Source organism: Rattus rattus, chromosome 15 (genome assembly GCF_011064425.1).
Source record: "Rattus rattus isolate New Zealand chromosome 15, Rrattus_CSIRO_v1, whole genome shotgun sequence".
In the NCBI taxonomy this organism is placed as follows: domain Eukaryota; kingdom Metazoa; phylum Chordata; class Mammalia; order Rodentia; family Muridae; genus Rattus; species Rattus rattus.
This window is the reverse complement of record NC_046168.1, coordinates 11,392,844-11,406,477: the sequence shown is the minus strand read 5'-3', so window position 1 is coordinate 11,406,477 and position 13,634 is coordinate 11,392,844. Positions and strand designations below refer to the sequence as shown.

The 13,634-nt window shown below is 39.4% G+C and overlaps 1 protein-coding gene across 1 annotated transcript in view; it reads left to right on the top strand.

Annotated features, from left to right (window-relative positions):
* Wdr36 (WD repeat domain 36) overlaps positions 1–13,208 on the top strand; it is a 28,070-nt gene extending 14,862 nt beyond the window's left edge. The window contains exons 15-24 of the mRNA XM_032886142.1: positions 141–306; positions 573–681; positions 2,653–2,732; positions 7,055–7,162; positions 8,724–8,821; positions 9,186–9,331; positions 10,116–10,235; positions 10,395–10,476; positions 11,669–11,856; positions 12,712–13,208. Of these exons, the coding sequence (XP_032742033.1) occupies positions 141–306; positions 573–681; positions 2,653–2,732; positions 7,055–7,162; positions 8,724–8,821; positions 9,186–9,331; positions 10,116–10,235; positions 10,395–10,476; positions 11,669–11,856; positions 12,712–12,861 (1,247 nt within the window). The 3' untranslated portion in view covers positions 12,862–13,208. The remainder of the gene's footprint in view (positions 1–140; positions 307–572; positions 682–2,652; positions 2,733–7,054; positions 7,163–8,723; positions 8,822–9,185; positions 9,332–10,115; positions 10,236–10,394; positions 10,477–11,668; positions 11,857–12,711) is intronic.
* The last annotated feature ends 426 nt before the right edge of the window (positions 13,209–13,634 follow it).

Here is a 13,634-nt window from a genome sequence, read left to right as displayed (position 1 = left end):
GCTTTGTAATTCAGTTTAACTTCAAGATTTTAGGCTTTATCAATAATGGGACATCAGGTATTCAGATAAAGAAATCTCTCTTGCTGTATTGTTTGGCCGTATACTGCCAATCCTGACTTCTCTTTTCTTTGTTTAAAAAGCTCATGCCGGCTCTGTCAGAGGTGTCGCTGTGGATGGATTGAACCAGCTGGCAATTACAGCTGGAAGTGAACGGTTGCTCAAATTCTGGAACTTCAAAAGCAAGGTTTTGGTCCACTCTCTGAGCCTTGATTCACCTCCAAATGTGATGCTGCTGCACAGGGACAGGTAAAGCCTCTGGTACTAACAAGGGCTTCTACATAGGGACAGGTAAAGCCTCTGGTACTAACAAGGGCTTCCTGGGATGTTTCAGTGAGACTCCTAACTAAAGCACATTACCAGGTGCGAAGAAATCAAGAGCATTTTAGTAAATAACTGTATAGTTTTATTTCTTCAAAGATATATTTGATTAGCAAAATTAAAAATTTTGTAATTTAAAAATTTTAAAGTTTTTTTGTCTTTGTTTATTAAAACTTGTGCATTTGTCTTCCCAGTGGCATCCTGGGACTTGCCTTGGATGACTTCTCCATTACTGTTCTCGACATAGAAACTAGGAAGATTGTCAGAGAGTTTTCTGGACACCAAGGCCAAATAAATGACATGGTAAAACGAAACAGCTTTTCAGATAACCTTACTCATCTCCTATTTGATAAAGATATTTAAATAATGGAATCAGTTATTTTTAATATCTTTATTCCCATTGCAAGAAGGTTTTCAGAATGAATGATAGTTTGCAGGCTAATTTTCATAGAGATTTTAGGAAAAATTTAGGGAATAGTTTATTATCTTTAAAGAAATTGATACTATCGGATTGAAGTATAAATGCCAGAATATATTTTTGTCTTTAAATAAAGTTAAATATACTTTGTAGAGTGAATGTTTCATTTGGTTTTAAACTAAGCTGAGAGAATTTATGTGTGTTTTCTGTTTGTAATGAATTTATGATAGTCTGGGACAACATGTTTGTTCAGGTACTATTACTCTAGAATCTATGTACCTAAACCCCGAAGGGGTCAATAAAGATAAGATGTCATTTTTGCATCAAGTCTCTCTGGAATGTGATGTGTGATATCTAACATATAAGCTGATTCTAAAGTATATTTTATTTAAATAAATCTAAACACCTTAAAATTGTTAGCTGGGGACTGTGTTAAGTATATGGTTTCATTTAGTATTAATTACAAGTCCATTATTTGGAAAGAGAAAAAAAAAAACAATAAAACTACTGAAGGAGAAAGCCAGTAGTTGACAACCATGTCCCTAATCAGAAGTAAGTGTAGGTGTCAGAACTGACAGTCCTTTCCCTCTTCCTTTACAAGTAGAAGAAATTGGTTAGGGAATTACATGGTGTAATTTGAAGACTGGCAACATTAGCCTTGGACAGATTTTGTTTTGACGGTATCTGGAGGAACCAGGGTGGGGGTGGGATGTTATGTTGAAGTAGCATTTTAAAAAAAAAAAAAAACCTGTCCTTGTCAGCTTGCTCTTCCTACTTCTTCCTTTTGTAACTTTTACTTCTCCACTGTTGTCTTTAGTTTGCCCCACTCAGAGGTACTCACTTCTGTTTAACATTGTGAAACGAATGTTAGTATTTGCAATACAAACCTATCTCTAAGAGCTAGTGTTTGCCATCCTGTGCTGTCTGCAAACCCCCTTCCCCCATTTGAGATGTAGATGCTCTGAAGTTTGAATTTTTAGTAATCTTGCTGCAGCCTGTGAATAAATTCACATTGGATTTACTGCAGTGACATTTGCTAATAAGAAATAAAATAATCCCTGCGCTATATGTGAACTCTTGGATTATCTGCTGCCATAACCTGACAGCCTTGGGTCTTTTCTTACGTAAGCCAAGGTTCTCAGCACTGCATGGAAAAGGATTCTTTGTCCAACCTTTTATAGCTAGAAACAGATACTTAAAGTAGCATCAGAAGTCCCTTATCTCAGTGTTTGAAAATATTTTTGATCATTGTTGCTTCAAACTATTTTGGAAATAAAATTTTCACTAAGGGAGAAAAGGTTATTTTGAAATAGCAACAAGTGAAATTAGGATTTCCTTATTAACATTTTTAGCAGAATTTTCATTCCCTATCTTCAGAGTTGTAGTGACTTAGATAATGTCCCAGAGTGTGAGTGTAGTAGAAGAGACAGTTTTCAGAGACACAGTATTAGCTTATGTGTAAATTATAGCTCAAATTAGACTGCCGTGTATCTTTAACCTATTCTCAGAATAGATGAATATTTTTTAAATTTTACTTTAATTTTAATAATTTAATAATGATGTGTGGTCACAGCCTATTCTTTAGGCAAATACACAGTGCTGCAAAAATTGGCATAATGTTCTTAATTTCATGAACTTGTAATTCACTTAAAACCCTAGTAGTCCCAGAGAAGTGATATAGGAAATACATTTTTATTTATATAATTTTTATTTATATTTTGCATAGTCACTTTATCATTTCATGAAGCCTAAAATCTTTTCAAGTTTTGTATGTTTTAGGTATGTTTTAGTATGTTGTGTATATACATGTATCCATGTACATACTAATATCTCTTACATGTTATATTTTGTTACAGACGTTCAGTCCTGATGGCCGTTGGTTGATAAGTGCGGCGATGGATTGCTCTGTTAGGACTTGGGACCTTCCCTCAGGGTGGTGAGTTCACTTTTCAGGCTTCAGACGGTTTCTCAGTCATTGTCTGAACATGTGACTTTCACCTGTTATTTATAGCCGTGAAGTTGGCACGGTTTTGTTGGTAGAATGTTGTTGATCTTAAGTATCAGGCACTAACATGACAAAAAATAGCAAGGAAAATGCAAATCTCTCTTACTCATTCCTGCAAAATAGAGAGACAGAGGTGGTTCGTGTAAATCTTAAGAAACCCCATTATGTAGTCTAAGTAGAGCCCAGACACATTTTATTTTGAGGATTTTTTTTCTATAGTTCAAAGCTCATATAGTTGAATTTAATTACAAGTTTCAAAAGCCATGGTTTTCTTTAATATTGTTTTTCTCACTTCTCTCAATAATAGGACAGTGTCAGAAATGTGTTTCAAGAATGAAAGTCACTGTTAATCCAGCACATTCTCAGGAATTAGTTCACTACACATGTACAAGCAGTCTGACCTTTAAAAAGGAAAAACCCGTATTTCTCATTTCCCAGTAACTTTGCTATAGGCAGAAAACACACCCACCTTCCAGCATGTGCAGCTCATTTAGAATAAACACAGCTGAAGAAGCCAGGTGACGGTCAGCCCAACCTTGGTCACGGGGGACTTTTGTCACAGGGGACTTTTGTCACAGGTGTGTCGCCTTCCACTTCATGAGTGAAGGAAATGCAGTCAGGTTAGCCTCCTGCTTCAAGTCAGAAAATCAGAAGTTTGAAGAGACTTAGAAACATTGGCAGTTTTGTTGCAGTTTTCTAAAAACTAGTATTATGGAATTAAAACAAGAATAGTGACTTTTTTGTTAGCAAGTTTATCTTTGGAATGGAAAACCAGGATCTGAAAGTTGCATTTAAAGCTTGAGGTTTTGATTCAGCAGTAACATTTTTGCTGAACTTTTTTTTTTTTTCAGTAACTAGTTGAGTAGATTTAATGCTGTAGGTTTTCAACTTTTTTTAAAGTATGTGTGTTTTAGATGAACACTAAGGTTAATGCGAAAGCAAGACATACTAAGACATCAAGTTGTTACAAGAATGTGAAATCACCATTGAACAAAGTATATTTTTTATTAAAGAAAAAACCCAAGTAATTCTTTGATTTAAATTTGGAGTGGTGCAAATAACTTAAAAAGCAGTATCATACAGCTGATGCTGTCTACTGTCAACCCCCACACACTGTTACACTTGTCATGCGTGTACTTCCTCACACACTGTTACACTTGTCACTCGTGTGCTTCCTCACACACTGTTACACTTGTCACTCGTGTGCTTCCTCACACACTGTTACACTTGTCACTCGTGTGCTTCCTCACACACTGTTACACTTCCCACGAGTGTACTTCCTTGGTAGGCTAGTAAGCAGGGTACTGTTAGTGGTTCTATTGGACGAGCTAGGAAAACAAGCCTTAGAGAGATTTCAGTCATTTGATCAAGAGGGATTTTACTATAAACGGCTGAGCTTAATTTAAGTACAGAAGGAAGAACCTTCCATGTTAGCCCTGTTCGGTTTGTGTCGTGCTGTCTCAGGAGGGAGCCAGTGTCTTACTCTTGAAGACGGGTAATAAGGAAGTATTAGTATTTTATTATAAAACCTTAGGAAACTGTTAAATTGTTTAGATTCTCCTTCAAAATCATACCAGGATAGCAATCTTTGGAGGTCTCTTGTTGTTCCTTCATTAGGCATTTTCATCATTTATTTAGCATGCTCAGTATCTGAAGAATGACTGTCCTCAGGCCGGAGAGCTGGGTCAGCAGTTAAAGTACCCTCTCTTGCAGAGGACCTCACCTCAGTTCCCAGCACCACACGGTGATTTACACTTGTCCATGGCTCCAGTTTCAGGGGCCTCGGCAGACAAGCATCCATACACAAAGTATCCTCAATTAAATATTAAAATGAGTAAGTTTCCTATGCAAACTAAGCAGTGAGGTGATGTATGGGTGAGCATGCGACTGTAGTCCCACAGGGCTGTACCCATGGGAGTGTTCTCTTTAAAGCACACGGCAGGCTTACCGATTGATTGCAAGTGTAAGTAGAAGTCATAATCCCTCAAGTTGTGTCAGCCAGATGATGCGGACTACTTTGATTTATTCTGATTTCCGATCAACTGGAAATCAGGCTGATTTCATAGGGAGTGAGAAATACACAAAATTAAATGATTTTAGGGCAGAAGTTTGCATTTTGTTTTATCTCATTCCTTCCTCAGCTTTACAGTCTATGGAATATGAGAAAAATTGGAAAAGATGACACGTGACATTTCTCCTCATAAGTTAGAGCCTTTCCTGGTTCTCCTCAGTGACGATGCCTGTGGAAAGTGGCCCCATCACTGGCAGCAGTGAACAGCATGCCTGGCATTACCCTGGCTTCACTCTGGATTAGGCTTGCACATTGAAGCCATGTGAGGTTAGGTGACAGCAGAAAATATGCTGTATATGTGGAAAGTGCCTTCCTCAATTTGGTGCTTTCTTTCACACAGTGGAAGGCCAGCCTACCCACACAGCACAGCTGTAGAAATGAAGTTGCACAATGAAATGGACAAAATTGAATTCTTGAGTAGAACAAGTTTGCTCAAGCAGTTAATTCTCTGAACAGATGAATTAGAGCATGGTAGGAAGTTGACCCCTACATGCTTAAACCTCTGCTCTGCCTCAGACAGAGGAGAAGTAAAATGAGGAAATTTGTGTTTTATGTATTGGATAAATACTGTCTGCTCTGGGTTATTTAGACCAAGGGAATTAAACAATGACACTTTAATCATCGCTGGCTTTTGAGTGGTTGAGCACTTGGCTTCCCCTTCCTCTGTCCCTCACACAAGTGTTTCTTGGGAGCTTCCTTCCCATTCAGACTTAAGCAGAAACCAGACTGCCATCGCTCCCCTTCTCCTACACCTGAGAACCAGCCAGCAGCGCTCACCCTGAACGCACTTTGGCATTTGTTAGTTCCCAGAACCCTGAATTGTAATCATTTCTCTCTCATTTTGGGTTTTTCACTTAAGGGTTAAGATGGTAAGGAGCCTTTCAGCAAACATGTCATCTGTTGTCTTAGCTGAAGAGCTGCCATGGACAGTTACCTTTAATTCCAGTTATGGCTAAAAGTGCAGTCGTCCTGGGCATGATTCCTGGTTCAGTTGATTTCTATCTTAAACAAGTTTTTAAACTGAAACTTGGCTTTCTGATCTATATGGTAAAGATGATTGTGTCTCACAGGTTATAAAAATTACATTAGTCACTTCGAGTCTTGGATCAGGACACTTGTAAACATAAAATGCAGGAGCAGAGATGAGTTAAAAACTGCTATTATCTCTTTATTAAGCCACTTGTATGAGAACGGAGCCTGAACTTAGATATCTGTTACATGTTTCCATGAAACATGCATTCTCTTTGACACAGTGACTTTTTTAACAGCTGAGTTTAAAACTAACTAACTAGTCTACTCTGGCGCGGAGAGATGGCGCCTGCTGCTCTTGCAGAAGCCCAGGATTGGATTCCCAGCACACATAGTAGTAGCTCACAGCTACCCATAACTTCAGTTCCAAGGACCCAGCAGGCACACATGTGCACATACGTGCATGCTTAAAGTGAAACAACAACAGCAAACAGGTCTACCTTTTCTGAAGGTCCTCCTCCTCCTCCTCTCCCTCCTCTTCTCCCTCTTCCTCCTCCTCTTCCTCCTTTTCCTCCTCCTCCTCTCCCTCCTCCTCCTCCCATCAGCTTGAGGAGTCTGTGCTCCCCTCATTCTCTTGCTCTTTGGCCTGCTTTGACTTCCTGCAGCCGTTAACCACCCTATTGAGATTCTTCACCCACTAAGTGATTCATAATCCCATTTCTCTCCCTGTTCAAATATAGCATGCATTCTGCTGGTAGATTTCTTTATTAAAGAGAAGATTCTACCATTACCTGCTCAGAAACGTTCAGTGGCTCACTATCAAGATGTGCATAGGTTTTGTTGGTGTACCTTGTGCAGTGGTCCCTCCCTCCCTCCCTCCTCTTAAGTGTGTGCTGTCTTTAAAATTATTCCCCATAAGTATACCAAGCTGGGGTGAGAAAAACATTGTTTCCTCTAGTACTCTTCTTACTGTTGAAGCTAAGTAGTCTGTGTAATGCTTCAGGCATTCCCATGAAGGTAATTGTTTTCACTCAGGAGCAGGGTTGACAAAGCAGTGGTTAGTAGTAACTGGTTATAATTTGTAAAAAAAAAAAAAAAAAAAAAAAAAAAAACGTATTGCTTATTCCTTTTGGTAAAAGATTGTGCACCCCACCCCTTGCAAAGTATACCTTTATGATGAATAAAGCTTACATACTTATACCTCTTTTTGTAGCCTAATCGACTGTTTTTTGCTGGACTCTGCTCCTCTAAATGTTACTATGTCCCCAACTGGAGACTTTCTAGCAACGTCCCATGTGGATCACCTTGGAATTTACCTGTGGTGAGTTCTTCCATACATGTCATCTTTCCTGACAGTGGAGAGATGGAAATGGTCAAGATGGGTGTGGTTAAAATCACCACTTAGTGGGTTTTTATACACTGGAACTGTCACACAGCCTAGTTCATCCACCATGAATCAAGGACTGATACTTGGTAATTTAGATAGCTTTGTTCAAATGCATGTTCTAAATTACATTTTTTGTCTGCTATTATATTTAACATACTTATATATCTAGGTATATATTATATATCTAGAACATATGATTTTTGCTAATCACCTCTGCACTTCAGTGTGCTTTATAAAGTATGGCACACATGAGCAAAATGCTTGGCGAGATGCATCCTAGTTGTATGGCTTTCATAACCATTTAAAAACACATGTGGTTCTTCAAACTCTCTGGCTTAAATGTGTAAAACACTGTAGTTAATGGTGAATAACCTGAGAAAATATATCTCTTTCCCGAGTTTACACATCCAGTTCTTTTAGCTGCCTTGAAATCTTTGTATTTCTTGAATGCTGGTCTTAAGTCTGTGATCATCCTGTCTCAGTTTGATGAGTGTTAGAACTATATGGGAATTCTCCCTTACCAGTCTTTTCTAATTCTAATTATAAAGTATGTTCTAGTTTATTTTAATGGAAAAAAGTAAATTTGATTTATGATTTTGGCCATCTTAAAAAGCAAAATTATGTTGTCATCTAGAATCAGTGAAGCTTTGGTACTTATGGATGACTAGCAGTTGTGAAGCCTGTGTAGAGGAATGTGGTGCTTCTCTGTAGGGTACTGCTGTTAATATGACTTGGGACCTGAGTCTCCACTTTTTTTTCCCACTGACATTCATATTAGGAATAATATACTCCCTTACGACTGCTTTGCAGATGTGTATGTGGCATGGTTACTTAGCCATTGCAGAAAAGGCCAGTTGGTGGCTGCTTGTTACCCCTGAGAGCATTATTAGGATTTCACTTTAACTTGCTTTCCCAACCTGTCTTTTTGCTATGCTTTTTTTTTTTTTTTTTTTTTAAATCTTATAAAAATATTATCTACTACTAGTTTCTCTTCAAGTCTTTGTACTATGTTAGAAACAAACTTCGGCCTGGTATGGTTGTACAAGCCATAGAGGCAGGTGCTCTATACGTAGTGGGTTCCAAGTCAGCCAAGGATGCATGGTGACACCCTGTCTCAAAAAATTGGAAACTTCATTAATTTTATGCCTACGTGTTAGGTCTACATGTATTCAGTGCCTGCAGAGGCCAGAGGAGGGTGTTGGATCTGCTGGAACTAGAGTTACAGACAGTTGTGGAACAACCATATTGGTGCTAGTAACTGACCCCTGTCCTCTTGAACAGTCAGTACTCTTAACTGCTGTGCTATTTCTCCAACCCCATTCATGTTTTTGTATAGCCTTTTTTATTTTAGCATTTTTCAAAATCTCTCTTGTTAATGATTGTAGTCTCTGGCCAAATTCAAGATAGGAATCATTACCAGGTATTAAAGTTTCTCTAAAGATAATGTTTCTGCAGTAATGTATTATTATGAAATACTTGTTTTTTGCTTGCTCAGGTCGAATATTTCCCTCTATTCAGTTGTCTCCCTGCGACCACTTCCTCCAGATTATGTCCCTTCCGTAGTGATGCTTCCTGGTACTTGTCAAACCCAAGGTAATCACAAAATAACAAAAGTTTTGAGATGTATTATAAATCTATTATTAGGTCATTGTTGCAAAACAATCAGAGTAAATGAATTCAATCAAAGTTTTTATTTAACTGATTTAAAATGTGTTTAGTGGCTTTATAGAGAACCATAACTAGTGGTGTATCGTTAACGTGTAATAGCCTATGTGAAAATATTTGAAGTCTGTGACAGGAATTAGAAGGAAATAAGAGGGGAAAGCAAAGGAAAGAGGTAAAGGGAGTTGCAAGGCTGTGCATGTTGCATGTTGTGCGTGAGCACTATGGGATGAGATCACTTTTTATGTGATAGAGCTTGTGCCATCATCTGTCTTCCCTGAACCTCTGCTTTAAGGTATGGAAGCATTGGAAGAACAGATTGAGCCAAGTGATGAAATGATAGAGTATGAGTCACCAGAGCAGTTGAATGAGCAACTGGTGACTCTCTCACTTCTCCCTGAGTCACGCTGGAAAAACCTTCTGAATCTTGATGTTATCAAGGTAACATTTTACTCTTCTTGACACTGTGTCCCAGCCTATGCTTCACGAGCATTTCCTGCTTTGAGGGTATTCGGAAAATGATACACAAGACGCTGCTGTTTAATTGGGTGGTGTTTCGTGTGGTGCTCCATGCTGGAGAGATGGCTCCATGGTTAAGAGCTGGTCCTACTTCGCAGAGGACCTGAGTTAGGTCCTCAACACCTACATTAGGTGACTCAAAACCAACAGGAGCTCAGAGGATCTCACAGCTTCCTGTGGCTCTGGTCACTATACTCAAGTGCACAAAGCCACAGATTCAGAATTTTAAAAATAAAAATAAAATCTTGTATAAAAAAATTAGCAGAAATTTCAGTGGCATTTTACAACATGAAATATTTTATAACTTGGCAATGATATAAAATATTTTCTTTTCAAATTACTAAAGAAAAGTTAAAATTCTTAAAAACAAAAAGAAGTAGGGTCATACTTTTCCAAAATATTAAATTCTTTCTAATGCGTGCACTTCTGGATCTGAATTTTCTCGGGCGACCAGCCACTCTAAGTTGTTTATATCTTGTTTTGTTTACGAGATCCTGAGCCTGTCTGAGGCTGCTCCTCTGCCTGTCATGTTGGGAAGGACAGACAGCCACAGCATTGCTCGGGTGGATTTTATTTCAGCATTCTAGCATGGAAAGGAGTTATTCCTACAGCTCTCTCTGGTGTTTTCAGTTCCTTTGTGATCAGATATGGAAAGTGTTGCTAGAGTACGTGCTCACCACTGTTCCCTCTGTTCTCTCTCAACCAGAAAAAGAACAAACCAAAAGAGCCACCCAAGGTTCCCCAGTCAGCTCCGTTCTTCATCCCAACGGTTCCTGGGCTTGTCCCCAGGTTTGCTGTGCCTGAACCCAGCAGTGACCCCCAGCAGGTAAGAACCAGATCAGTCTTTTACGTTTATGGGGGTCTGTTTGTGGCATTTTGTGTCTCTCCCAGTGTTATCAAGTAAATTAATGCTCATTTTAAGTTATGTGCTATATTTTGGGTGGTACTTGTATTCATTAAGTAATACGCATTTGTTTTTTTTAAGTCTAAGGTGGTAAACCTTGGGATTTTGGCTCAAAAATCAAATTTCTACCTGAAACTTGAAGAAGGATTACAAAATAATCAGTGTAAGTTGAATTATAAAATATTTGAACAAGTATCTTCATTTTTGGTTTAGTTTATTGAAAGAAAAATTGCAGAGTTCATAGAGAAAAATTATAGGTACACTAGCTTCGCTTTTGAATTACTGACTGAGTAGTGGCAGTGCATTCAGGTAATGGTGACGGTAAACCTCTTGAGACTCTCTCCAGTCGTCTGGATGGAAACTTGGTTGCGTTTAGAGATGAAGGACTTACTGACATGTCCCGTGTGGTTGGTCAGTTGCTTCATTGCCCGAGTTTTGTCCAGTGGGAGCCTTAAGCTTCTTGTTTTCGTTTGAAAATCAAGTTAGTCATATGATTCTCAATATGCAATAACAGATGTTTTAGGTAATTTTTATATTTTCAAATCATCTTGTAGAAATGCACTTTTAAAAGAAAAAAATAATTTTTAATTTTGTTGTATTTAGACTTTTCAGGTTACTGTGTAGCAAATACTAAATATATGCAATTTTTTAAAACTTGAACTCTGTTGAGAAATTCGACTGCTCTTGTTGTGTGATTGAAATGTGCTTGTCAGTGTCACTTGGTCCGTGTGGGCGGTCAGAGGACAGTGCTGCTTACTTCCTGTCCATCGAGGAGTGTGGAGTAGACGCAGTGTTTACAATGTACTGGAGTGGTGAGAGCTGCCGAGCCTGTGCTGAACAGCAAGGCACTCAGTAGCCGTGCTGGTGTTCAGTGTATCTCTGTGGGCTGCAGGGTAAGCCCCAGTGCAGAGCTCTCAGGGAGAGCTGGGATTGGTAGCAGCAGGGCCGGAGGCTTCTCCATACATACACTTCTGTAGTGTTGATGTGTCTTATCAACCACAACGGTTTTATTTTTTTATAACAATAAAAATTCCCCACCTCACTCTATTTCTGGTGGTAATGTCATTTAATATGTTGTGCAGTATGTTCCTTGATGACCTAGTGGTACAATCTCTTTGTTCTAATTAAAGTTTAAATTCCTGACAGTACAAAACTAAGAACGTTCAGTACTTTCACTGGTATTGAAGTTTTTACTGCTTAATTTATCTTGGCAACTCATTGTGCTATGATATGAGAAAATGATGCATGTAAAGAAAGTCTAATGCCATTTACATAAGTCCTGCTTGGTTATTAAGGAAGATCACAGCTTCTTAAGTAATGTGTAAGAAATAACTAAATTCATGTAACTAATGCAGATGAAGGGGCTCTTAACCTTCTGAAAGAGTTAGGCCCGTCTGGGATTGAAACGGAGCTGCGGAACTTGTCTCCTGAGGACGGCGGGTCAGTAGAGGCCATGCGGAGCTTTTTGAGTATGATCGGGGTGATGCTGGGGAGAAAGCGTGATTTCGAGCTGGCCCAGGCGTACCTTGCACTGTTTCTGAAGGTGAGTGATGTGCGATACTCTCCTTTCTGGGTGGCACTGACAGGAAACAATATTCTGCAAAGATGGACGTGTTCTGATCCGCAGTCTTGGATGAGCTCATGGACACGTGACATGTGACTAACTGAGCAGAAACTGCCTGGCCTGCTGTCTGCCACACTGACGTGGCGGGGCCTTTCGAGCTTTGCAGTCTTTATTTTTGTTCTTACTCAGTGACATCATTGTGACTTTGTCCCTACTTGTCATCTCTTTGTTACCTGTGCTGAACCGTAACCTTTGACGTTTACATTTTCCCTCTTAAGTTTTCTGTGATCACGAGGGAGAGTTGGGCTCATTTGTTTGTTCATTTTTGTCTGCTGCTGAAATCAACATGTCCACCTCCAGCAGCCCGAGTGGCGGGGCACAGCGTGATGCTCGTTGTGAGCCCTCTGTGCCGTGAAGGAGCGGAAGGTGCCGGCTCCAGCAGTGCCTGCGCTCATGGAGCCCAGGCTGTCAAAGGAGTCTTTAAACTTACTGAAGCCGGACATTAGTCCCTGAAACAAATGTACAGAAATCTTTAGAAAATAAATGACTGCCATTCCTCACCAGTGGGTTAGAGAAAAAGGGAACCTAGAGGCCCAGGAACGGTGATACCTGGTCTGTGGTATGGGAGAATGAAGGTTCTGTCGATTCTGTTTAAGCTCATAGAAAACTTGATATAAAATGTTTGGGGGCAGTGGGAAGTCAGAGAACAATAAACCATTACTGAAGAAAGAAATATTTAGATACTCTCTTCATAACTTCCTTGGTAGGAAAAGAAATCAAAGTTTAGTATACTTAACTGAAATGTCCAACTTAACTGTCACCTCTCCTCCTCAGTTACACCTCAGAATGCTTCCTTCGGAGCCAGTGCTTTTAGAGGAGCTGGTGAAGTTGTCATCACAGGTAGAAGAAGATTGGACTCACTTACAGTCACTCTTCAATCAAAGCATGTGTGTCTTAAATTATATCAAAAGTGCTTTGTTGTAAAAAAAATAAAATAAAAAACGTAAGTGGTTACAGAAATCAAACTATATGTGAAGTGTGCTGTTTAACTTCATCCCAGCTCAGCATGGAGTGAGCAGCTAGTGTAGTGTAAGTGCTTTAAAGCCTTTGTACATAGGAAATTGTTCCTTTTTATTCTGCTCTGCACACCAAGAGAACTTAAATCTAACTGAGTTCGTCACAAGAGTCACATATGTGAATTATTGCCACTTTGTATTTTTTCATGTTATGTATAAAAGACTGCCTATTTAGTGTGTTTTACTGAATTAAATTGACAATGTCAGATAAAGCAGATCTATAATATACTTACTAAAAATGCTTTTATGATACTAGAGAAGTGAGTGTTTCTTTTCTGTGTGACTTGATGAAATAGGGTGCTGATTCTCGAAGCTGTGTTTTGAGTCTAGTGCCTTTGGTGCAGGCCCCCTGCGTTACAGAGGACTCAAAGATTGGCGGGGATCTGTGCCATGCCTGGCTTTGTGACACAGAGCCTAGAGCTTTCTCGGTCGCCTCCTTCCTGACACGTTTTCATTAGAAGGAATGTGAGAGGCAGGAGCTCCAAGAAGAAGTACAGTGGGTGTCTGCACAGGGAGGTGCTGGGCTGCAGGGAGGCCTGTCCTTTTCTGATGATGGTGGATCTGGGAAGAGACTGCTGACTACGCTTGTCATCATCTTTCTTAATGGCCCAGGGCTTTAGCAACACAGCAATTAAAATGAAACAGTTTGGGTTAGAGAGAGCACAAAGCCCATATAAACCA